General features: G+C 45.6%; 1 protein-coding gene across 1 annotated transcript; it reads right to left on the bottom strand.

The window, feature by feature from the left end:
• Positions 1 to 1,654: 1,654 nt before the first annotated feature.
• LOC6565316 lies at positions 1,655 to 19,190 on the bottom strand. The gene is made up of 12 exons (XM_043216218.1): positions 19,017 to 19,190; positions 18,008 to 18,670; positions 16,845 to 17,929; positions 10,007 to 10,671; positions 8,891 to 9,937; positions 8,227 to 8,583; positions 6,282 to 6,483; positions 6,020 to 6,183; positions 5,003 to 5,947; positions 4,089 to 4,948; positions 2,806 to 3,554; positions 1,655 to 2,744 (listed from the first exon to the last, which is right to left on the bottom strand). The coding sequence occupies exons 1-12, from the start codon at positions 19,176 to 19,178 to the stop codon at positions 1,721 to 1,723; spliced, it is 7,923 nt and encodes a 2,640-aa protein (XP_043072153.1). The 5' UTR covers positions 19,179 to 19,190; the 3' UTR covers positions 1,655 to 1,720.
• Between the last annotated feature and the right edge of the window lie 5,018 nt (positions 19,191 to 24,208).

The raw sequence follows: 24,208 nt of genomic DNA, 5'->3' as shown, positions 1-24,208 counted from the left end.
TAATTTACATGAAATTATATGTATTTACCTTTACAATTCATTTATTTGCTATTTGTATGTATCTGTTAATGCATGCATATGTTATATATGTATATGTATATGTATACACATATATGTATATACACACATACAGATGTACATAGGAATGTATCTGTGTTACACGTTTATATATACACATGTACGTATGTAATATATATATATATATGGCATGCGTTTACCAAATCTTGCATTTATCAAAAGGCATAAAACACCAGCACAAAACATGTATTTAAATAAAAAGTTCTAAGTGTTAAAGTCGTTTGAGCTAAGTTCCTGATCTGTCAAAATATTCTGTATGTGTGTGTGTGTATTATTACAGTTATGTAGGTATGAGTGTGTGTGTGTGTGTGTGTGTGTACCTCAATTATTATAATGAGTGTTTTAGCTAGCAATAATATAACTTGGTATTCATTATATGTTCATTGGTATTTTTATATTTATTTTTGTTATTTCTTCTCATTTCTTTATCGCTGAGTTTGTAATGGCCTGTTGGATATTTGCGTTTGGGTGTTTTTTTTTTTTTTCATTTTTCGTTTTAAAACTTCTTTTTTTATTGAAATGGCCTTTCACTCAACTTTTGCTCAACACTTTGTACTCGTTTATAATTTTTGACTTCTTGGATTTTTCTCCCGGTGTAAAAATAGCAATGTATGTTTTTTTTTCTGTGTATTGTGTGAATTTATTTTTTTTGTTTTGTTTATCCAGCTTTTATACAATCTCTATTTTATACAAACTCAGCCGCAAATCGTTAAAAATTATACATTTATATTTATATTTATATTTATATTTTAAATTTATGTTTTTATTTCCATTTCGTTTTTTATTCCATCTATATGTAATATTTAAATTTTGTCCTTTTTACATGTACATCTATACATATTATTATTGTTACGGAATCATACATATATATTAATATATGTGTGAATGTATATATATATATATATATAAATGTCGTTTGCCAGCTGCAGTGAAAAAAAAGAACAATTTACACCTAAACATATTGGCACACATTATGGTTGTTGTTGTCGTTTTATTTTTCGCTTTTCGCTTTTTGGTTTTAATTTTTTTCTTTTATATGCGTGCTTATAAGTTTTCACATATAATCCAAGTAGTAGTTAAGAAGCTAAACGTAATGACATCTTAATTGTTTTTTCTTTATAGCTTATAATAAATTATTTGTGGTATGTTAGTAGAATTACATGCGAAGAAAACCGAGGAACCAAAAATTGTTACGTTTGAAACATACATTTGAAATTGAACTATTTATATATATATATATATATAGATGTATATGTATATATGAAATCAATGATTCGTGGATAGTAATCGTACATAATCTGTTTGCCATTTCTGTTTGCAATTTCTGTACGAGGAGCGCGTCTTAATAAAACAATATCTGATTTTTGAATTGCACATATATAGTCCCGGTTCGCCACGGGTCCTCCCCCTTCCAAGTCGCATCATCTGGCAGGTGGCAATCAATCAATCAATCATTCAAATCAAAATCCAAGAAAAGAAAAGAAGAAAGAACAAATCGTATATCTCGCAAATATGTTGTTTGAGCAATTATATATATATATATATACATATATATATATATATATATATTATAGCTTAGATAACTGGGGACAGAGATTGGTATCTATGAGAGTCAACAGTGCTGGCCGCCAGATAGCGCCACCTAATAGTAGGCGGGAAATGGATGATAATTCGAAGGATTGGAAGCATGATGATTGGCCGATGGCAGCACCGGCGGCGGTCGCACGCCCGGATGATAATTGCTCGATGCCACCTGATGGTAGGCACCAAAGCTTCTGGCCATGTGACGATTCTGGGCAGCTGCAGCCGCCGATTCACCCAGGAGACGAGACTGATCCGCGGTGCCCAGCAGTCGATTATTTTGCTCCATCAGCAAATGGGCGGTGGGATCGACGAGCAAACGATGCTGATCCGCTGCCGCATTCGAGGCTGCCAGTATGCGATGCTGTTCCACCGTCGACAGCAGTCGATGATGCTCGAGGCTCTCGCGGCTCTGGTGTTGCATCTGCGACGACAAAAACGATCGATTGTTGCCCACCGCCATATTGGCCGTGTTTGGTGTTAGATCGAGCGATGCCATCCGCAGCATATCGTGATGTGGATGATTGTATGGCAGCTGTGGCGGCGATGACACCACATAGTTGGCGGTGCGGCTCAGGTCCACCGATGTGGTCTGGTCGTGCTCCTGCTCGCCCAACTGCTCCGTCAGCATGTTGTGCATGGCAGCCGACTGATGTTGCTGCATGGCCTGCAGCTGACTGCTGTGCCCGCCATGGCTGCCATGCTCCTGCTGGTGCACCACCGAAGCGGGCGTCTGCTGTTGCGCCTGTGCCTGCTGGCTCTGCTCCCGATCCGAGAGTATGTCATAGATGTGATGATGGTAACGGCTACTCGGCAGCTGGAAGTTATGATGATAGTTGCTGGACGCATTCGAGCGTGAGCTCATGTCCAATCCCTGCAGATCGGACATATCGTTGGCAGCACTGGCCGCCGCTGCAGCAGCAGCTGCCGCACTTGCCGCATTGCTGTTGCTACTCTGACGATACTCGGCCGGCGAGTCCAGGTCTTGACTGTTGTACTTCAGATTGCTGGCCATGCTCTCGTACTTGGAATACATGAGATCGATCTGCGATTGTGGGAACTTCATGCGCATATCCTGACCAGCGCTGCAGGAGAAGAAGTCGTGAATCTTGTGGCAAATGTGCGAGACTCTGCTCGGCGACTTACCTGTTTTGTGGCATGATGCTGTTCTCCTCGTCGCTGGACATTTGATTGTGCCGCGAGATATTGTGGCGTCGCTCCTGTTGCTCCTGGTCCTGGACGGCCCGCTTGTGACGCATCATGTCGCCGTTGAAATTGTAGCGCGGTATACTCGGCGAGGAAGCGGGCGAGATGAGCTCATGCTCGGGATATGTGCTGCTCACGCTGGACGCGTTCCGTCGCTGCGGCTGCAGTGCCGGCAGTGGTGACGATGCAGATAGATTGTTACCGCCCGACTGGGCACCGCCGCCCCCGCTCGAGCTGCCAGCCGGTGTGCTGTTCGAGCCGGGGCCGCCAGTGCCGTTGCCGGCGCCAAACATGCCGCCATAGTCACGACCCGGTGATATGGGCGGCGGCGACGGCGGCGTACGATGATGCGACGAGGAGAAGCCATCGGAGTCCGGATGCTGGGGACGCGGTGTGCTGCCGGCGTCCACATCGACATCGTTCTGGTTCTGGTTGCTCTGCGGATTGGTGGGCGTCGACGCACTGGGCGATATGTGACAAGCGCCCTGGAACATAGGCAACGGCGGTATCTGCATGGGAAAGCTGCCCAAATTCTTCATCATCTTCAGCTCGTTCTCCAGGTTGTCCATGCCCCCAATGCCGGCGCCATTCGCCCCACTGCCCCCACCGCCGCTGCCAAAGCGTTGCGCCTCCGCATCCACATGCGCACTCATCGGACTATCGCTATTTATGTGGTTGTCGGTGGGTACCTGGCAAATCGCAAATCCAAAACATTTTATTATTAAATTCCAAGATCGTACATCAATCAATCAATCAAGCAGACGTAAGCAATTTCAGCCGCTTAGCTTTATACATGTCAGATTCCGCAACGGTAGGATTTGGTTTTTGGTATCCAAAAATTTGAGGTGGATGTTCCAGAAATCTACAGAGATTTTGGCTAATCTAATCTAATCGAATTGGAGAGCTTTATCTTTCAATTGCTCGCGGTTATCGGTTATGATTGAACAGGTTAACAGGAAACAGGTTAAGTCACCGATAAATTGAACTAAATTTACTATGTCTCAGCCATGGGTGAACCTATATTCAAAGTTCAAAGTCCCTAGCTCATAGTAAGCGACATTCATACAGAAGGACAGACAGACAGACAGACAGACACACGAACATAGTTGATGCTGTTGATGATGATCAAGAACATGTAGGATGGGAAATGAACCCTTTAGCCCACATGGAATCTGCTCGTGCTTTAATTTTTGGGGCACATAGAATTAGAAACATAAGCTCACCTTTAGATCATTGCTCTCGCTGTCAATCATATTGCCAACGGAGTTGAGGGCAGCCTCCACCAGCATGCTGGCCGAGGAGGAGTTGGCGCCAACGCCAGCGCCGGCGCCGCTCAGTCTTGCATTGGCATTGTTGTAGAACGAGCTCATGAACGATTGCGAGTGGCTTAATGAGTTCATTTGCATTTGCGGCGGTTCGACGGCGGCGGGCACTGAGCTGGTGGGCGTGTGACCGCCAGCACCACCACTCGCACCAGTGGAGGCCGCACCACCAGCTGCTCCACCGTTCGTTGAAGCACTGTGATGATATTGTGACATGGCCGCGGCAGCTGCAGCAGCAGCAGCTGCTGCATTATTATTCGACTCGACGACATCCAGGAAGGAGCTGTTCTCATCCTCTTCGCGACTGTGGGCACTGTGCTGATGTTGGTGTTGATGGCTGGCATGACTGGCAGTGGCGCTGCTCATGAGACGCGCAAGGAAATCCCGATTCTGGCCAAGTAGCTTACTGTGCTCATCCACAGCGCTCGGGGGCACGGCGAAGCCCAGATCCTGGCCAGCACTGCCACCACTCGATAGCTGGCCACAACCCGAGCCGCCACCACCACCTCCTGGACCACCGACAGCGGCATCATTGCCCACATCGCCACCGTCACTCAAATGACGATCATCGGCCCCGATCCACTTTTTGCTACCTTTGCTGACGACCAGATTTTGACCGAGGGCTGCATTCATGCCGCTCGAATGGCGATAACTGGCATCGCTGTGCGTCTGTGGACCCGCTTGTTGGCCATGCTGATGTGGATGCGTGTGGGCGTGGTGCGGATGCGTTTGATGTGAATGGTGCTGCTGATGCTGTTGTTGTTGCTGCTGCTGCTGCTGTTGCTGTTGCTGTTGCTGCTGCTGCTGCTGCTGATGGTGATGATGGTGCGCTGTGGCCTCATCGTCATCCTCATCGTCATCATCGTCATCGTCCAGGCCAACACCTACGCCACCCATGTGACCCATCATATGGCCAAGCTTGGCGGGATCTTCCCCACCGGCCATTGCGGAGACGGCGGCTGCAGCGGCAACCACTTGTTGCACTTGTTGCTGGGCGCTCAGACGTTGTGCCGTTGTGGTCAAGAAAGATTCGACGAGGCTAAGCTGCGCATTCTGCTTGCGGCGCACCTGCTCCAGTCGTACACTCTCCTCCTCCTCGTCTGCATCATGCAGCTGCTGCTGATGCTGTTGTTGTTGTTGTTGCTGTTGCTGCTGCTGCTGTTGTTGATGGGCGTGTGCATGCGCATGGGTATGGCTGTGAGCATGATATTGAGGCTGTTGCTGCTGTTGCTGCTGCTGCTGCTGCTGTTGATGCTGCTGATGTGCATGGGACAGATGAGAAGGCGATTGATCCAAATGTCCGCCATGGAGCTGTTGTTGTTGCTGCTGCTGCTGTTGTTGCTGCTGTTGCTGTTGTTGCTGTTGCTGCTGTTGCTGTTGGTGGCATTGCTGGGCGTGTTGCTGCTGCTGCTGCTGTTGCTGCAGTTGTTGCTGCTGCTGCTGCTGTTGATGTTGACTGGCATGCGATGTTGTTGACTCCTTCTTACGTTTGCGCTTACGCCCAGAGATGGAGGAGCCAACGGCATTGACCGGAACTGGTACGGGCGGACCCTTCTCACCAAAGATGCTGGAGATCTTGGAGCTGAGCAGTGATAGATTTGGTTCGTTGCGACACAGATCTTTAATGGATTTGCCGCTCTTCTTGATGGCCTCGAAGATGTTGTCGTCACTGTACTCGGTGTCGCTCTGCATCGAGCTGCTGAGCATGGAGTTCTGGTTCTGATCCTCGAGACTCTTGCGCCGACGTCGCGGTGCTTGCTCTGTGGGAAGGGAGGGAAGGAGGGCAGCGTTAGGGCCAGCTGCTGCCAACTGCGCCTGACCCACTGGCTTACCCAAAAAGTCGACCTTCATGCCACCCGAATAGGCATCGAATGTGTAGGCAACGCTGCGCTCAATCTTTGGCATCTGCTCCTGGGTATAGTTGTGCACCTTCTTATAATGGAATTGCAGGCACTGCTTTGTGGTGAAGGCAGCATTGCACTCTGGTTCCGCACACCTGTAAAAGGCACCATGATGTTTAATGGTTCGAAATGAGTCTTGATTTGTGAAATGGGATTGGGAATGGAATTTGGATTTGGATTTGGAAGCACTTACTTAAAGGGCCTGACTCCTGAATGCGTGAGCATGTGAATCTTCAGGTTGCTGCGATTCTGGAAGAGTTTCTGGCATCGCGGACAACTCACCACTGTTGAGTTGCGGCTGTGCACCTCCTTCGAGTGGCGCTGCAATGCCGCACGCGATCCTAGAAGTTTTGAACATAATTTACACTGAAAATCTCGTAAAACTTCAGCCATATCTAAAATGAAATTGTATGAAGAAAATGAAATTTTCGGATTGTGGTGATTTTGAAAGAAAATTAGTGAGTACAGAAAATTCATAGGTAAATCGAATCGAACGCAACAGCAAACGAATACAACAAACCACAACAAAACTTAAGCCGAAACATACAAAAAGCATAACTCACTAGATCGAATAATAAAATCATAAATATATATTTATACAAATATATTACATAATGCTGCTCTAGTCAGCACTAAGAAGAACTCAAGAACAAAGACCAAACCCAAATCAAAAACACAAAGCAAATCATTCACTAAAAGCGATTATACAATGATGCAGTTTACGAATGTGTTCTGATGCTTCTGGTGTGTGGTGTGTGTGTGGTTGTATTACGGTTGTATTATGGTATTATTGAGTGGCTCAACTAATTGAGGATCTATTGTCAAATAGTATTCTTAAGTTGAGGGCCTGCACAATGCACAATCACCAATGTGCATCGAATCCGTAAGAAACGTTTGAAGAATCTGATATCTATTTGAAACCCGTCATCTTTTTTTATTATTATTGCATCTGTGTTATTGAGAACTAATTAATGAATGAATAGTCAATTAATGTTTTATAATCGATCTTAAAGCCGTCAATAATTGAAGCTCTTCTTATTCTGATTAAATTGCAGCCAACTTGCTGAAACTAGTAGAACATAAAAGAGATTCCTTAAAGAAACTAGTCTAACTATTTAATTTGACCCCTTGATTTGTTTGATAAGCCGAAAATTCTGTGTCAGCCCCGATAGATCGTTATCGCGTAAGAAACCAAACAAATTATCGCCTACCCGACTAGTACTAATAATACTACGCAACATTTTGCATATAAAAAGTGCTCTGTGTTTATTTATTTTTATATAATTACTGCTGGGCCACTTTTGGGTTAGTGATGGTTAGTGAGGTACCCTTAATTTGCTGGCTATCTGGAGTTAGTTAGTCGCCAATTGAAATCGGTGATTAACTTTAGATGCCATTCAGTATAATGTTTAATGTACATATTATGTTAGATGTATCAACCGAAAAGTTAGTAAATTCGTAAACAAATGATAAGCAAGTTGATAAAAATGTTATCGACCAATTGGGCATATGTATAACTGAAGAGGCATGAAGATGAGCGATCGATCACAGATGCGTGTGTTGTGGTTATTTTTTTGTATGGTTATTGGTGATTGGTGATTGGTGATTTATGATTGGTGATTGTTCATTGTTGATTGGTGATTGGTGATGGTTATTGTGTGCTTAAATGATTAGTTAGTAGTTACGGCTAAGCGATTTGCGTTATTTTATACGATATTAGTACATACGTTATTCGTTAGTTAGCATTTGTTTTTTTTTTTTTTTTGGTTTCTTTGTGAGGGGCTGGTGGAGGGGAGTGGGTGGGTGTGTGTGGTTGGGAGCAGGGAGCGATTAAGAGTGTTTATTAGTATATGGAGAAGCGGTATAACGACGTAGTAGTAGTAGTAGTGGTACATATGCGAGTTTACGATATACGATTTACAATATGTATGCATGTATAATTTACGATATACGAGCTTTCAATATTTGCCGCTAGACGCTTGCATACGCTTACGATATTCAGACAGCTATGTACGTATATGCATGTAAGTAGTAATTACACATTTACGTAAATATGTATGTATGTATGTACAATACGATTTACGATTTACGATTTACGATTTACGGTCTACGATAGAGGCGTGGCATTCGCTACTTACCGCTGTGCACGTGCTTAATGTGCGCCTTCAGCTTCTGCGGCTGACAGAACTTGCGACCACAGAAATCGCAAACGGGCCGCGATCGATTCGGATTCGATGCACAGCCATAGGTGCGATGCATCTCCAGATAGTTGAGTCGCAGGAAGAACTTGTTGCAGTATTGGCACTGGTAGGCGCCCTTGCCGTCATGCTTCTCGGCCGCATGCTTCATGATATTGTCCTTGCCCAGCACCGCTTCGCCGCACACCTTGCAGTGATACTTTCGTATGGTGAGACTCATCGATGGATCATGAAAAACGGAGCAGTGCGTCCGATAGTAAAGCGGATGCTCGAACTTGAGATTGCAGCCGCCGCAATCTGGATTTGTTTTTGTTTTTTCCAAAGAGTAAAATAGAGTATGAGTCAAGTATATATATAATGAGCACATAAACAAATACATATATAAAAAAAATATATACATATATAAAAATCAAAAAAGATTAATTGTATTTTGTAGCTTGATGTCAGTTAAATACAGTTCGATTTTGACACTTAACATGAAGCTCAATTGAAGAAGCTTTTAGCATTGGTTAAGAATATGTTTGAGCAAAATTTGACTTGATTGAATGAATAACTAGGCGGTTGCATGACCATAGGCAGAGTATGTGCTTATCTGACAACTTACTTATCTTCTCGGTGTGCTTCTTGCGCCACATGGTGTTGCAATCGTCGCTCCAATAGAGCAGCTCCATACCGTTGCGCAGATCGCGACAGCTAACAAAATATGCCTGTCGATCGATGGAGACGAGATTGACATTGCGATCCTCGTAGCTCGGGGCGGGCCGGATGAAGCGCAGCCAATTGGAGGCATTGGGATTATCGCAGCACAGCAGATAGGATTTATCGGCGCCAGCCTCACAAATCTCAAATATCCATTTCATGTCGCTGCCCTCGCGCACCTCGCCCGTCTGCACCGGCTGCCCGATGAGGGGACCCAGTTTGGTGTAGGCCCGTACTTCGGTGCGGGCAAAGACGCCGGTCACATTGGGCTCCACGTTGTGCAGCTCGAATTCGGCGGGCACCGAAGCTTCCGCAAATGTAATCAGCGGCTTTGTCTCCAGCTCCGATAGCTGCGATGACTCATCCATGTCCATGTCCATGTCCTCCATATCATCCTCATCGTCATCGTGCCGTGGCCGGCCATGCTTCGCCTGACGCTGTGCGTCTGCCTTCAGCTTGGCCAGCGCCTCCAGATTACGTCGCTCGATCCATTCGGCCAGATCCACGGCATCTGTCACATTGCCGCAGGCATTGCGCAGCGGGCACAGCTTGTGGTCATGCGAGATGGAGCACTCGCGGCACGATTGCTGCGATCGAAACGCGATATCATGCTCATCCTCCTCCTCGACAAAGTTCTGCTCCATTTTCATTTCACGAGCCAGCGCCTCCTCGTCTAACTCCTCATCGTCCTCATCGTCATCGTCAATGCCCGGCCCAGCAGCCAAATCATCCTCGGGCTCATCATAGCTGTTCGGTGGCATCATTGCTGCTGCCGCCGCAGCAGCTGCTGCTGCAACCGCTGCTGCGGCTGCTGCGGCGGCTGCTTTGGCTGATTGAGACTTCTTGTTGCCCTTCAAGGAGCGCACATGGAAATGACCCAGACCGGGACCATTGCTCGCAACGGCGCTGCCATCCACTGCATCCGCACCCAGGCCAGTTGCTGTTGTCGTTGCTGTCGCGGGATTAGCATTGTCCGCCAATTGTTGCTGCTGCTGCTGCTGTTGCTGATGGTGATGGTGACGATGATGACGATGGTGTTCCTCCTCGTCATCGTCATCCTCATCGCTGTGGGGCGCCTGCGTCGCTGCTGCTGCGGCTGCTGCCGCCGCCGCTGCTGCTGCTGCCTTCTTGAGGCAGAGTGCACTTGGCAACGATTCCTTGCTGCTGGCCTCCAGTTCACTCTTGATCTTCTCCGCAATGCGACAGTCGAGCACCTCGGGCAATGCTGTTGATGCAGATGCCGCTGCCGCTGCTGCTGCCGCCGCCGCCGCCGCTGCGGCAGCGTTTGCTTTGAATGCCGCCGCAGCCGCTTTGGCATCCTGTTTTTTCGACTTGGCTGTCGTTGGGAAACTACTGCTGCTATGATAACCACCGGCTGTGACACCGGCGCCAACTCCCGTTGCCACTCCAGCTGCGGTTGTTGCAGAGCCCTTGCTGCCCTTGGCGCCCGCATAGCCATTGAGCGAATCTGTGGTGAACTGCACCCGCTTTTTGTAGCGTTTGCGTTGGGTTGGTGTGGGCGTGGCCAGGGCACCAGTCATGCCGCTGGACTCCAAGCTGCCATTGCCATTGCCGTTGATGCTCTCCGACGTTGGTGCAAAATCCTTGACACTCAGATTCGGCTCCAGCTTGAAGTTGCCATCGAATCCCTTGGTGGGCGTGTGTGCCGGCGACGGTGGTGGCAGGCTGCAAGAGAGAGAGAGACGTACAAAGAGTGAGACCCAGCTAGAGAATTGATTTGTGGTGCAAAAATGCAAAAAGTGGGTCAACAAAATGCGTTGGTGTCCCGTTGCCATGGCTTGGCGTCACGTCCACTCACGCAACTCCAACGCCCAGCCCAGCAGCCCAGCAGGCCAGCAGCCGTAGATCTGCACTGTACTCACTCCATTATCCCACCGCACACCCCATCCCACAAGTCATCGTAGTCGTGGGTCTCGTTTCATTCTCACTTCGCTCTCTCTCTCTCTCTTTTTCTCTCTCTCGATTTCTCTGTCTTGCATTTAATTAATTTCGCTGATTTGCGGCAAAGGGGCTGGCCAATGTACATAACTCTGACTGCCAAAATGTGAGCTGGACCACTGCCAGCAATTGATAGCGACAGCAGCAGCAGCTGTAGGACTTCTATTATATATATATATATATATAAATATATATATACTCTACTCAAGCCCACCCCCAACCTCAGAAAGCTTTTCAACGAAAGAAAATATAAATAATGAAATAATAATAAGTCTTAATTTCAATTGAGTATTTTTCAAAAACCCTAAGAAGCTCTAAAACATGAATTTAATTTGTATGAAACGTGGTCTAGATTAAGAAGTATGACAAATAAGGAACAAATTCAAACTTCATTTTTGGGCTGTTTCTCCAACCAAATAAGTTTTTTAAGTCGTTGGTTTTATTTAACACTTAGTTCTTAGACATTTGACACTATTATCTAAATGTTAATTATTATAATCGATAAAAGTCGTTCGCAAAGTGTATTTTTAAGTTGTTTATTTACTTTGAACACACAGATCAACTGAATTGTTTTTGGGACTGTCTTATCGGATATCACAAAGAACATTTTCTATACGAATACAGAGCTCTTCAATATTGTTTTGGCATTCATGACTATATTTAGTTGTATTACTTATATTTGTGACTGGCATTTATATGCATATTTTATGCAATATCTACTAGAGAAAAGTCTTTTTGGATACCTATTAAGGATATCTATTTACCAGAAGCACGTCAATTATCAGTGGAATACCACTGGAATACCACAAATAGGGTATACCCATATATACTACTCGACTATCATACTACGTTGGGCTATCCAATCGGTATTATTAATAGTCCGATGGCAACTATTCGAACGTTTATTATACATACATTTTTATTTTCCACCAAAGCTGCGCAACTAGTTGCTGCTGTTGCAGTCAATGTTTCCACTTGCACCAAGTCCCCTCCCTCTCCCAATACTCCCATGCCATCCCATATTTGTTTGCGCATTCATTTTTTTGCATCATTTTTTTTTTGCATTTTTATATTGAGAGTGCCTGGTTGGCAGTTGGTCACTGCAAGGGTACAGAACCCATACATTTGCATACGTAAACACCCTCAACACCCCTTCCGCACTCCATCCCTCCACCCCCCCACCCAACCGTTCACCCCTTCTACAGCCCCTGCCATTAACCTATTGTCCACTGTTTCGTGCAAAGGAAATTCATCGTTGGATTTTGTGATTGTTGTTTTTGTAGTTGGCAACGCTGAAAATTGCACATGGTTCGCGGCAACGCGAACATGGTGCAACTGTCTGTGTGTGCGTGCGTGTGTGTATTTCTGTTTATTTGTGTTATCCTTCATTAAATCCTCCACCTTAGGACTTTAACAACAATATCGAAAACAGCGCCCAGCACCAGAGAAACAACCGGCAGGCAGTCAGGCAGTCAGGCAGCCAAGCAGTGCTCCCCTTCCCATGCCCACTCATTCTGCTCCACTTTGTCACTTACAGACCAAAAAACACCCCGGCACCCCCTACGCCCCCACTTCCCCCGCTTCCCCCGTCAAATTTCCCAACCAATTTTCCCTTTCGTGCCTCGGCATCGTCATCGTCATCGTCTCTTAGCTCTGTTGCGAGCTGAAACTTGCTGTTTGGCTGTTTTTGTGTTTATGTTTCTGTTTCTGTTTCTGCTTCTGCTTTTGCTTCTGGTTCTGGTTGTGCTTTTGGTTCTGGTTCTGGTTCTGGTTACTGTTTCTGTTTCGGTTTCTGTTTCTGCAGTGCCGTAGAGCAGGCGCTTTCTCTCTAGCAATTCCCTTCACTGAGTATACGTATGTGTCGCCGCAATGCCATTAATGTGCTGCTTGAGGGCGTCGCGGGGGTTGGCTTTGGGCTGTGCGCCGTGCGCCTTTCAGCTGTGGGAGGATGGGTTTCAATGGGGGGCTGATTCGGAATCTGATTTCAATTCCCTGGCGCTCGTTTCGTGTGCGTTACTCGTTGGCGCATTATGTACATTCTTCCCTGCACACACACACGCACACAAACACACACCCACCCACCCACCCACACACACCCACACACACCCACACACACACACACACCCACACACACACACGAAGTCCCCTTGACACCCTTCCGTTACACCCCACGGTTGTGCTTTTTGGCGAAATGTGGAAAATGCGCAGAAATTGGCGACATGAGCGAAATGCGAGCATCGAAATCAACACGAAATAAACGAGGAAAAGATATGGCAAGGAAGCGGCAACATTCAGGCACAGCTATTGCAAATTGTTGTACAACAACTTTGTCTCTCCCTCGATGTGTGCATGTGTTTGTGTGTGTGTGTGTGTGTGTGTGACGAATCTGTGGAGTGTGTTAGCTGTGGGAAAATGTGCAATGGAACCCAAGGGAAGCATGCTAAAAATTACAATATATCAGATAAACTTTCTTTTTTTCTTCTTTTCTTTTTTTTGTTTTGAATTAAGGCTAGCTTAAGTGAGACTGGGTAAGAGCCTTTGCAGAGCTTTGCTGATCACTTGATCACTTTTGATGCTATTGGTGTTTCAAATATCGATCAACAACTAGAAGGAATGGACAATAAAATAGATAAGAAGACAATTACTTGTGAATTTAAAATGAAATAATATCGAGGAAAAAATGAACAATTGGATAGCCACATGAATTGGATCTTTGTCCCAGAACTTCTTTACAAATGCTCTTAGGTCAGAAAAAAAAACGTTGAAAGGTGTTTAGAATTGAAGAACCCTTCATCAGCAACCGATAATCGTAAGGTGTTATTGGCGAAAAGTGGTCCTTTTGATTCAAGCGAAATTGAGAATGTTGTAGCCTCACCTACTGTAATTAAGAGTGCTTTTTTAGGAGATCCTATCCAACCAGCACATTGAAGTAATATAGATGCATATCTATTTATCCTTGTGTCTGTGAGTTGTTTCTATTCCGATCGGAAATCAATCAATTCAATAAATTGAGACAAATTTTATCTGAGTATGAGGTGATTATCGTATAACTTGCTAATTTCTCTACAGACACGGCTGTTGATATTGATTAAGAATATATATACTATATGAAGTCAGAGGTGCTACCTCCTCCTGCCTCTTCCTCTACACAACTTCTTGTAGTTTTAGTTAATATATATCATTCATAGAGTTTCAGCAAAATTGTATTCCGATGTTATTCTTAAAGTGATAAAATATGTTTTTAATATTAGAATTCATTAATTGAAATATTGCTTCTTTTTTTTTGGAATATCCTAGAAATTGGCTTTTCGAATTGTAGTACGTTTCAATTACTTGTAGTGGCTTCAATTAAAGCATATTTACTTGATTTAAGACCTTTCGTACTTTGTTGCCCCAGACACAATGGCCAGCAACTAATCCATGTGTACACTGATCGTCGTCAAATGAGCTGAGGGAAACAATCAATGCTGAAACTTTCAATGAGACAGTGAACATACTCGCCCTTTACTTATCTGCAACTGTATAATACAGCCTCATACGATCTATGTTGGGTGTAATGGATACGTCCTTGTTTCATATATAATATCTTGTATCAGTGGTGATATAATCAATTAAAGCATTTTGTCGCCTAGCTGAAATCTAATTGTAAACTTCAATTTTTGGGGCTGAGCGGGAGGAAAGGAGGAGAGCACAAAGCGCCAAATAGTTGCAACAACAATGCAACAAAGTTGCATTCAAGGCGTGGCAAGGTAGAGGCAACAGCAACAGCAACGGCTATAATAACTTTGGGAAACATGCCGCGCTTTTGGATGGGTGGCTTGGGCTGCTGGCAGCAGCAGATTTATATAGATATATATAAATATATATATATATATATATATATATATATATATATATATATATATGTATATACACATATACACTAACACTCTCGCAGATACATATACAGCAATTGGGCAGCATGGCATGCAAATGCATGCAAAATGCTGTTGTTGCAACAACGACAACCGCATTCTGCACAATGTTGCTTGAGTATGTGCCACAGCGTGCTTCTGTTTTCCTCTCTGTGTGTGTGTGTGTGTGTGCGCTTCTCTGCTTGCTTGTGTGTATGTGTTTGCGTGTGTGTGTTTTGCTTTTCCGGTTCCGCTGACATGGCGGCTGCAACGACGTCATCGTTGGCGCTTGCACACAGCGGGCTCCGGCTCCGGCTCTGGCTCTGACTCTGGCTCCGGCTCCGGCAGTGTCAGGCGGGCAACATGAAAGCTGCGTTGCATGCAACCGCACAAGTTGGGCCCCATTGCTGCCTTTGTCGTTGGCATCTGGGTGCACTGGCAGCATGGGGGGGGGGGGGGGGGCTGGCTGTTGTGTGTATTGGGTTGAGTTGTCGAGAGTTGCCTGATGCACTCAGGCATGAGTCGCTTTAACATGCCTCGCTTTTATGCCACGGCGCCTCCCCTCCCTCCACAGCCCCGGCAAATCCACCCCATTTTGGGGTCGCCCTCTTCTCCGCCCCCTTAAGCATAGTCCACAGCGCGTCAGACATGGTCCCACGGTATTTCTGTATGTGTTTCTGTGTTGATATGTTGCCCAAAAAGTTGCCTCCTTCTCTTTCCTATGTGTGTGTGTGTGTGTGCGCGTCCCCAAACTATCAACAATCATGGACAACGCAGCGTTGCCATATCTTCTGTGGCTGCCTTTTGCGGCATTTGTTCTTGTTCTTCACTCGCCTCGATTCGCCTCAACTGAGCTCAACTCGTTGCGCCTCGCCGCAATTTCTGCAATGTGCCTTTATACGGGCATTCGCTTTTGAGTAGCACGCGAGCGGGCGAGAAAGAGAAAGAGAGATTGAGAGAAAGAGAGAACGAGAGAAAGAAAGCCACATAATGTATTGTGCTTTCTTTGTTGATATTCGGTTGTATTGCAATTGTAAATGACATCGAGTGAATGAGAAGCGTTAGCTTTTAGAGAGGCCATTTCGTCGGAGCTTTGATCTTAGCGAGCTATAGATCGATCAGCAGTTGCAAATTGCTCATTAAAAATTGGTAAAAAGGGCAGAAAGTATATATATTTTCTTAATCAGAGACTAGAAGAGCGAGAGTAACAGTATAAGTTCAGATCAAGTTCGACACATTTCGATTTCCGATAGCAATAAGGGTCACACTTTTAGGGTCAGACCCTTCCAGTTGATAACAAATATATTTGCTGCTTTCATTTCGCACACTCTTCAGTATTTCTACAAATAAATATAAATCAATTTTGAGCATCGTAAAGACTACTTGCTGTGCTTGAAGTTATTGCCAAAGTGGATATTTTGGTTATTATTTGATTATGCCATGAGAATGATTTCATTTGGGACTCATGTTTTTACCGATGTGTGTTAGAACTCTACCTGCAAGATTAGTGTCTTTCGGGATAGCCCCAACTATTTCTATCTGCACTTACTACAAAAACTAGTTTTAGTATATGCGAGAAATTGAAAGATTTTACAGCACTTTTCTTTTCATTAAAGCATATTATGTAAGTGGGAGCATTAGATACTTGATTTAAGACTTTTCCTATTTTGTTATCCCAGCCCCAGATTGGTAAGCAAAAAAGTCCAACAACGATAAAATGACGTTAGGGAAACAATCAAAGCTGAGACTTCCTGTCCGGTAATGAACTTCCTTAACATAAATAGCAAAATGACTTATTCTCTTTCTTTGCCCATCTCCAACTGTATAATGACTGCTATATTAGATGGGTTGGATACTTATTGGATACACTTGACAAATATTTCCCTAGCTAGTGAGAGGGATGGGACTGACTTTCAGATGATCTATAATTCAAAATCTTGGGATTCCTTGGAATCAAGTTTATTATTTTATATCTATGTTATGATATCGTTTCGATTAAAAACTTACTTGTTGAGGCGATCCGTATCGTTATCGGCCAGATTCAGCAGATAGGCCACGAACTCGACATCGTTCTTGAACTGCAGCCGAGTGCGCATGTGCTCCCATTTCTCGGCGTTCTTGGTGCCGATATAGATGTTCTTGCTGTAGTTCTGGTGGCGATACTTTCGGCGTTCGCTGGCAGCGCTGCCACTGCCGCTGCCGCTTCCAGCGCTGCTCGACTGTTGCTGCTGCTGCTGTTGCTGCTGATGTTGCTGCTGAAGCTGCAACTGCTGCTGCTGCTGCTGCGAGTGTGAATTGCTGCTGTGTCGCGTTACCAGCTGCTGGTCGCTGTTGCCACAGTTGACAGTGCTGCCCATGTTGCTGTTGTTGTTCGTGGAGAAGCTGGTGTTGCTGTTGCCCCCAATGAGGCTGCTTGGCGCAGCAATGCTGTTGCTGCCACCAAGTCCGACAATATTGCCACCGGCAGCAGCAGCAGCATTGCTGACCATATCCAGCACCGACGCTGTTGCATTCTGACTGTGATGCTCTGTGAGCTGTGAGGCAGCAACATTTGCTGCACTCAATTTAGCAGCAGCTGCCGCTGCCGCCGCCGCAGCAGCTGCCGCAGCAGCGGCCACAGCGCTAATATGCAAGCCGCTGCTCTCAGCGGCTGCAGCGCTGCTCAATTGTGCTGGTGTCAAAGCTGTGCGACTGTCGAGATGACTGCTGGCCGCATCCGCATCAGCATCCGCATCGGCATCATCATCCTCATCATCATCGTCGTCCTCCTCATCGTCATCCTCGTCCTGATCGTCATAGTCCACCTGCGCCTGGCCATGATCGTGATGTGTTGCAAGCTCGTGCCGCAGATCTGTGGGCAATGCGGCAATAGGCGCTGCAATCAGGTTGTTATTGTTATTGTTGTTGTTGTTGCTGTTGTTGATGCTGCTGCTGCTGTTAATGTGCTGATCCATGACATTATCATCATTGTCATCATCTTCATCATCATCGTAGTCATCGTCGTCCTCATCCAGCGGCTCCTCCTCATCTTCCTCGTCCATTTCACGCTTGTTGCTGCTGCTGCCGTTGCTGTTGTTATTGTTGTTGTTGCTGCTGTTGTTGTTATTATTATTGTAGAGATGTTGCTGCTGATGCTGAAGCTGCTGCTGATTTTGCTGCTGCTGCTGCTGCTGCTGCTGTTGTTGTTGCTGTTGTTGCTTGCCATTGTGCAATGCGTTGACTGCCGCAGCGACGACAGCTGTTGTTGCTGCTGCCGCCGCTGCGGCTGCTGCTGCCTGTGCCGCTGTTGGACCACTGCTGCTGTCGTCGCTGCTTGGCGAGCTGCTACGACTGCTTCTGCTACTGCTGCTGTTGTTATTGTTGCTATTATTGTTGTTGTTGTTGTTGTTGCAGCGCACATTGTTGCTACTCAGCAGGCCGACATTGCTTAGGTTATTGTTGTTGTTGTTGCTGTTGCTGCTATTTGTAATGTTGTTGCTTTGTGGGTGGTGATCATCGTCGGGCGCGTTGTCGCTGCCACTGCTGTTGCTACCACTGCTGGCGCTCAAGGCAGCTGCCGCTGCCGCCGCTGCAGCTGCCGCGGCGCGACTGAGAAATGGGGCTCGTGGCACCAAAGGCGTATCGGAATTATCAGAGCTATCATTAAAATCGAAAGCGCTGAAATCGGTTGCATTGATGCTGTTCGCTGCTGCTGCTGCTGCTGTTGCTGTTGCTGATGTCGTTGTTGCTGTTGATGTTGCTGCGGCTGTTGTTGTTGTTTTCGACATGTTTTCGGCGCTCAGCTTGCGGATGTTATGGTTATTATTTGTTGCCGGTGTTGTTGTTGTTGCTGCTGTTGGTGTTTTTGTTGCTGTTGCTGATGCTGCTGTCGTTGCTGCTGCTGCAAGTGCTGCTGCTGGTGCTGCTGCTGCGACTGCTGCTGCCGCCGCCCTCGCCGCTAATTGGCGTTGTTCGACGTTGGTGCGGTTGTTGCACGGCTTGTCGTCGCCTAGCTGATGTTGTTGCCGTTGTTGTTGTCGCTATTGTTGTTGTTATTGTTGCAGCTGCTGCTGCTGCTGCTGCTGCCACCGCTGCTGATGATGATGATGACGATGAAGATGTTATTAGATTTGTCTTGAATGCGTTTTGGCGAACGCTGCTCAGTTTTTGCTATTTGTTGTTGTTGTTGTTGCTGCTGCTGCTGCTGCGTCGCGAATTGCTGCTGCTGCAACCGCTGCTGCTGCTGACAACACCTCTCTCGGCCTCTGCTACCGTCGCTGTCGCTGCCGACGCTGCCGGCGATGCTGCTCGTGGCGCCTCTCTTTGCCTCTGCTGCTGTTTCTGCTTCTGCTTCTTCTTCATTATTCACACGCACACACGTCGCGCGTGCAAACTACACCCACACACACACACTCACACAAACACGCAGACACACACACACACACACACAAACACACAGACACACACTACAGTCGCTGTTGTTGTTGTTGCTGTTGCTGCTGCTGCGTATGTTGTTCGTGTTGCATTGCTTGCTGGTTTGTTGTTGGTCTGCTTGTCCCGATGATGCTGCTTGCTGCTGCTTCTGTTGATTGTTGTTGGTGATGCTGTTGTTTGATTATTTAGTTTGTTTGTTGCTATTGTTATTTGTTTTTAGAAATTGTTGCTAACTTTTGGGCGAGACGTCAAAAAAAAGAGAGAAAACGTTTACTTCGTTTTATCTACACCCGTGTTCAGCAGCAACACACACACACGCACGTACACACAGACACACACGCGCACACACGATGTGGCTAGCTGCGTCGACAGCACTGCCAACGTCAACGTCAACGTCAACGCCAGCGCAACGTGAGCGCGCGAGCAGAGCAGCCGAGCAGAGGAAGCACAAATTGGCAAGCGCGAAAGCCAACTCAAAAAAAAAAAAGAAGAAAAAGAAAAGAAGAGAAGAGAAGAACGAAATAGCGAAAAGCTCGTTAAGCGTCGTCAGGTCCCGTTACTCGTTATCGTTGCCTGACAGCATTTGCTGCAACGGGTGGCAACGCTGTGCGCCAAAGTTCCTCTGACTGTTCTTTTTTCCTATTTAGCAAAGAATTCCTTCAATATTTTTTTTTTGAATTTGTCGCTATTACAACTGTTTTTCTTTTTAATTTTACTGTTGCTTGCGTGTGCGAAATCCTTGCCGTTTTTGCAATTGCAAGCTCACGATTTGAAATTGCAGCTTTTTGGCCCACGCCCTCAAACTCCCACACGTTTAAATTAAACCAAAAGAGGAAAGGAAAAAAAGAAAACACAATTTAAATAAATACAAAGGCTTGCAACTACTACAAGTGCAACAACAATACGGAACCCTATGGAAAATTGTGGGCTTTGTGGGTTGTTCCTATCAGTTTCCTTGGGCAGCTGCTTTGTTATTTGTTGTTGTTGTTGCTGTTGTTGTTGTTGTTGTCTGACTTTCGAGAATTAGTTTTTCGCCGTCCTGTCGCTCGCTCACTTTTAATGTGCGTCCGCCTGTGCGTGTCTGTGTGAGCGTGTGTGTGTGTGTGTGTGTGTGTAACACCCACTCAGCGCTAGAAACAGTGCTCTCAATGGATTATTATGTGTGTGTGAAGGGGAGGGGGTTGCGGGGGTGCTAGACGCCTCGCCTCGCCTTCACCGCCGCTGCACTTTTTGCCATTTGCCTGCTGCGTTTTCCATTTTTTTTGTGTTTTTCTTTTTTTTGTATTGAACTATTCACACGACTTTGCACTCACTTCAAAAGAATTTATTAAAAAACAAGAAAAATTTGTATAGATTTTTGTTGTTGTTTGTGTTAATTATTTAGAACTTTTGTTTTCTTTTCTATTTAGCATTTGCTGCTTATTATTTTGTATGCTTTCGATTGTGTTTGGTAATCCGCCGTTTTCTCCGCAGCGTTCATATGCCGTTACTCGCTGGTCGCGTCGGAATGAAGGACTTTTTATTTATGTGTATGTCCTCGTCGCAGCCATCGCTGCCGCGTCGCTGCCGCTGCGGCTGCCATTTCTCTATGTTGTCTCTATGGCTGTGGTCTGTGCCTGCGCGCGCGCTTGCTTGCCTCTGCCTCTGCCACTGTCTCTGCCGCTGCCTGTGTGTGTGTGTGTGTGTGAGCTTCTGTGTGTGTGTGTGCATGTGTTTGTGGATGTGTGTCTGTATATTGGAGTGCGAAAAAGTTTCAGCGAGCAATGCCGCCAAAGCGCCACAAAGGCACACTCACACACACACATGCAACCGAGGACTCTCTCTCATTCTAAAAGCTCGTCCAAGTCGCGGCACTGCTGTAGTCGTCGACGTCCACCATGCAGAGAGCTCGCCGACAACGCGACTGTGTGTGTGTGTGTGTGTGTGTGTGTGTGTGTGGGTGTTTGTAGGTGTGTGTTTCTACACGCGAATTGAGATGACGACGACAGCGACAACGACGAAACGCTGATTGCACGAGGAGGGGACGAGGGGACAAGAACATTGTTGACTGCACTGCAAGGAAGAAAGCTGGCGAAATGATGTGTAGCAGTCAAAACTAAATTTTATTTCTCTCGCAAACACGTCTATTTACTTTACTTTATTCACAACGATTCCGCTCTTTTTCGATATCGAAATCAGCTGAGCTGCAAATAAGATTTAATCATCTCGAAGATTATGAAAGCTGTAGACTAATAATTATTTGTACATTATATGAAACTTGTTATCGATATACCTCAAAATCGATTAAAATCGATAAATCACACACATTTTTTATGACTTGTACCAAATTGTTCACTGTCAAATTTGAATGATAGATTACTGACTGAAACTTTTCCACCTGTTATATTAGATTTTTATTTTTTGTTGCAGCTATTAATAGGGTATTAGCCAGTCGGTTACAATTGCGTCTTGCAAAGCTCTCACTTTGTTTTTGAAATGTTCTTCAAGGGACAAGGACAACGAAAGCAATGGCGCCATCCCCAAAAAGTCTATGCGAAACACACACGGCGCGCAAGGCACACATAGTCAGAGCCGTTGCCGTTGCGGCATCCACTCGGAGTCACAGTCACAGTCCGAGTCCGAGTCCGAGTCGGAGTCGGATTCGGAGTCGTGTCCAGTTCGTCCACACACACACACACACACACACACACACACACACAGATACAGTTGGGTCATAAATCGAAGTATTGTTTATGTAGTGGTGAGTGAAATGCTGCTGGGAAGCGAAGCAGTTGACTGCCCGCCGCCTGCCTGCCTCCCACTGACCCGCCCTCCACATCCTGTCAGAGCAAAAGACAAGAAATGTGTGTGCTGCCTGCCTGCCTGCCCGCCTGCGTTGACGTCGCTGCTGCTGCGACGCGGCATCCAATGGTTTACGGTTTGTTATGTTTTCGTGTGTCGATACCCTCCCCGTCCCTGGGTGGATCGATGCCTTCGCCACAGTCGTCGTTGTCGTCGTCGATGTGCCACTCTTTGTGCGGGTGGTTGTTCTGCCTGCGTCAATACGGACAGCAGGCAGCGGGCAGTGCTGCGTCGTCGTCGTCGTCGTCGACGTCGACGTCGTCTGTGGATGATGGGGCGACTGCGTCGCTCTTTTGCGCCTGCTCGTGGCTCCGAAGCTCGCATCTCGTGCGCTTCGCTCGTTACATTTGGTGTCCCTTTTTTTTATTTCTCTTTGTTGGGGGATGAAAAATTAAAAATTCCTTCTGTCTTTTTCGCCACATGTACGTATTTGCATGTTGCGTGTGTGTGTTGCTGTGTGCCTGTGTATGTGGAAAAATGTTGTGAAAACAAAATTTGCGAGAGCTTGGCGTGTGTGTGTGTACTCGACTATCGCACTCGTTGAAATCATCTCGCTACATTTGCAAGCTTACGGTTCAGCTTCAAAATACCAGTCGAAAAGTTTTCAATTCTAAACTAATGAACATAATCGTAGTCGGTATATAAAATACACTAGTAATTTTAAATTAACAAATAATGAGACGAATTTAATACCAGCAAATGCCACAGGCAATTACTCAATTCATTGCTATATTTAAGATATAATTTATTTTCAAATTGAAAATCTGTTAATTTTAATTTAGTCGTAAAGTTTCGTTGACTCTGTTCAAGAGTTAGTTTTAGATATGCACATACATATATTCATTATATATATTCCATTTTAAACACATTCATATATGTTTTTCTTAACTATGGTCATAGGTAAATTATACTATATATTTGTGGCTGTTGCATATACTTAAGCGTTGGTAAGCTTCGCGTGCCGAAGTTTTTTGCTGGCCAGGCTTGATCATAAAGCGTAAAAGCTGCGTGCGACTTTTATGTCCAACTTAAGCAAGCTCTAACAGCTTGTCGGAGCTTATTAAAGACTTGAGCAACTCTGGTGGGCATATTGTGAATTAGTTCACGTTAGCCTGTATTAAAAGAAGAGCTTCTCATAACAGAGCTTTTGCAAAAGGAAAGAGCTTGACAAGCTTAGCTAGGTACAACTGGCGCCCCTTGTGGGCATATTGAGCATTACTGTAATACAGCACTGGATGCGAGAGAAAACATGCCAGGAGGGTGGCAATGACAACTTTGGCGCATGCGTCGGCGCTGGCGTTTCCCTCTCTCTTCTGTGCTCTCTCTCTCTCTCTCTCTCTCGCTGTCTCTGATATTGTCATCGTCAGTTCAACGTTTTCAGGTTAAACCGTTGCAAATGTCAAAGGCATGACTTCAGTTTCAATTTCAGTTTCAGTGCGTTCTCTGCATTTGGAGCACTTTGCAGCTTACACAAAACACATCAAAACGGTATTTCTTAAACACGACAGAGTAAAACAAAAAAAGAAACGCTTATTGAATAAATTTCGCGAGATATTTGTTGCTTTTTTTTTCAATTGTTTCAATTTTTTTTTTTTTTTTGGTCCTATAGCGTGTAGACATTTAGTCAGCAAATTGAATTCCACGCTGTGTTTTCTGTTCATAAGCGCGCGCGTGCTCGCCTGCATGTGTGTGTGTGAGTGTGTGTGTGAGTGTCTTTGCGTGTCTTTCCTATTGACTTTATATGGCATACTTTATTATATAAAGAGTGCTTGCGTATTGCCAACTGACAGTTGCCAGTTGCCAGTTGCTTTGATTTTGTCGTGAGTCGAGAGACGAGTCTCTACTTATTCAGAGAAAATGTAATTAGAATCAAAAGCAGGCCCATAAGTATGCTTTAATATCATACATACACACTCACACACACACACACACATACACAGCACACAATCGTTTTCGTCGTAGCAACATGTCTTTGACTCAGATACGAAATTACTCGCACTTTTCCCCCAAGCACTAACAACTATACACGCACGCATGCCTACACACACACACACACACACACACACACATATATATATATATATACAAAGACAAGCACCCACACACACATACATTAT

This window comes from Drosophila grimshawi, unplaced genomic scaffold (assembly GCF_018153295.1).
Source record: "Drosophila grimshawi isolate 15287-2541.00 unplaced genomic scaffold, ASM1815329v1 contig_848, whole genome shotgun sequence".
NCBI lineage: Eukaryota > Metazoa > Arthropoda > Insecta > Diptera > Drosophilidae > Drosophila > Drosophila grimshawi.
Note: the sequence above shows the minus strand (reverse complement) of the source record. Positions and strands in the feature narration are given on the sequence as shown.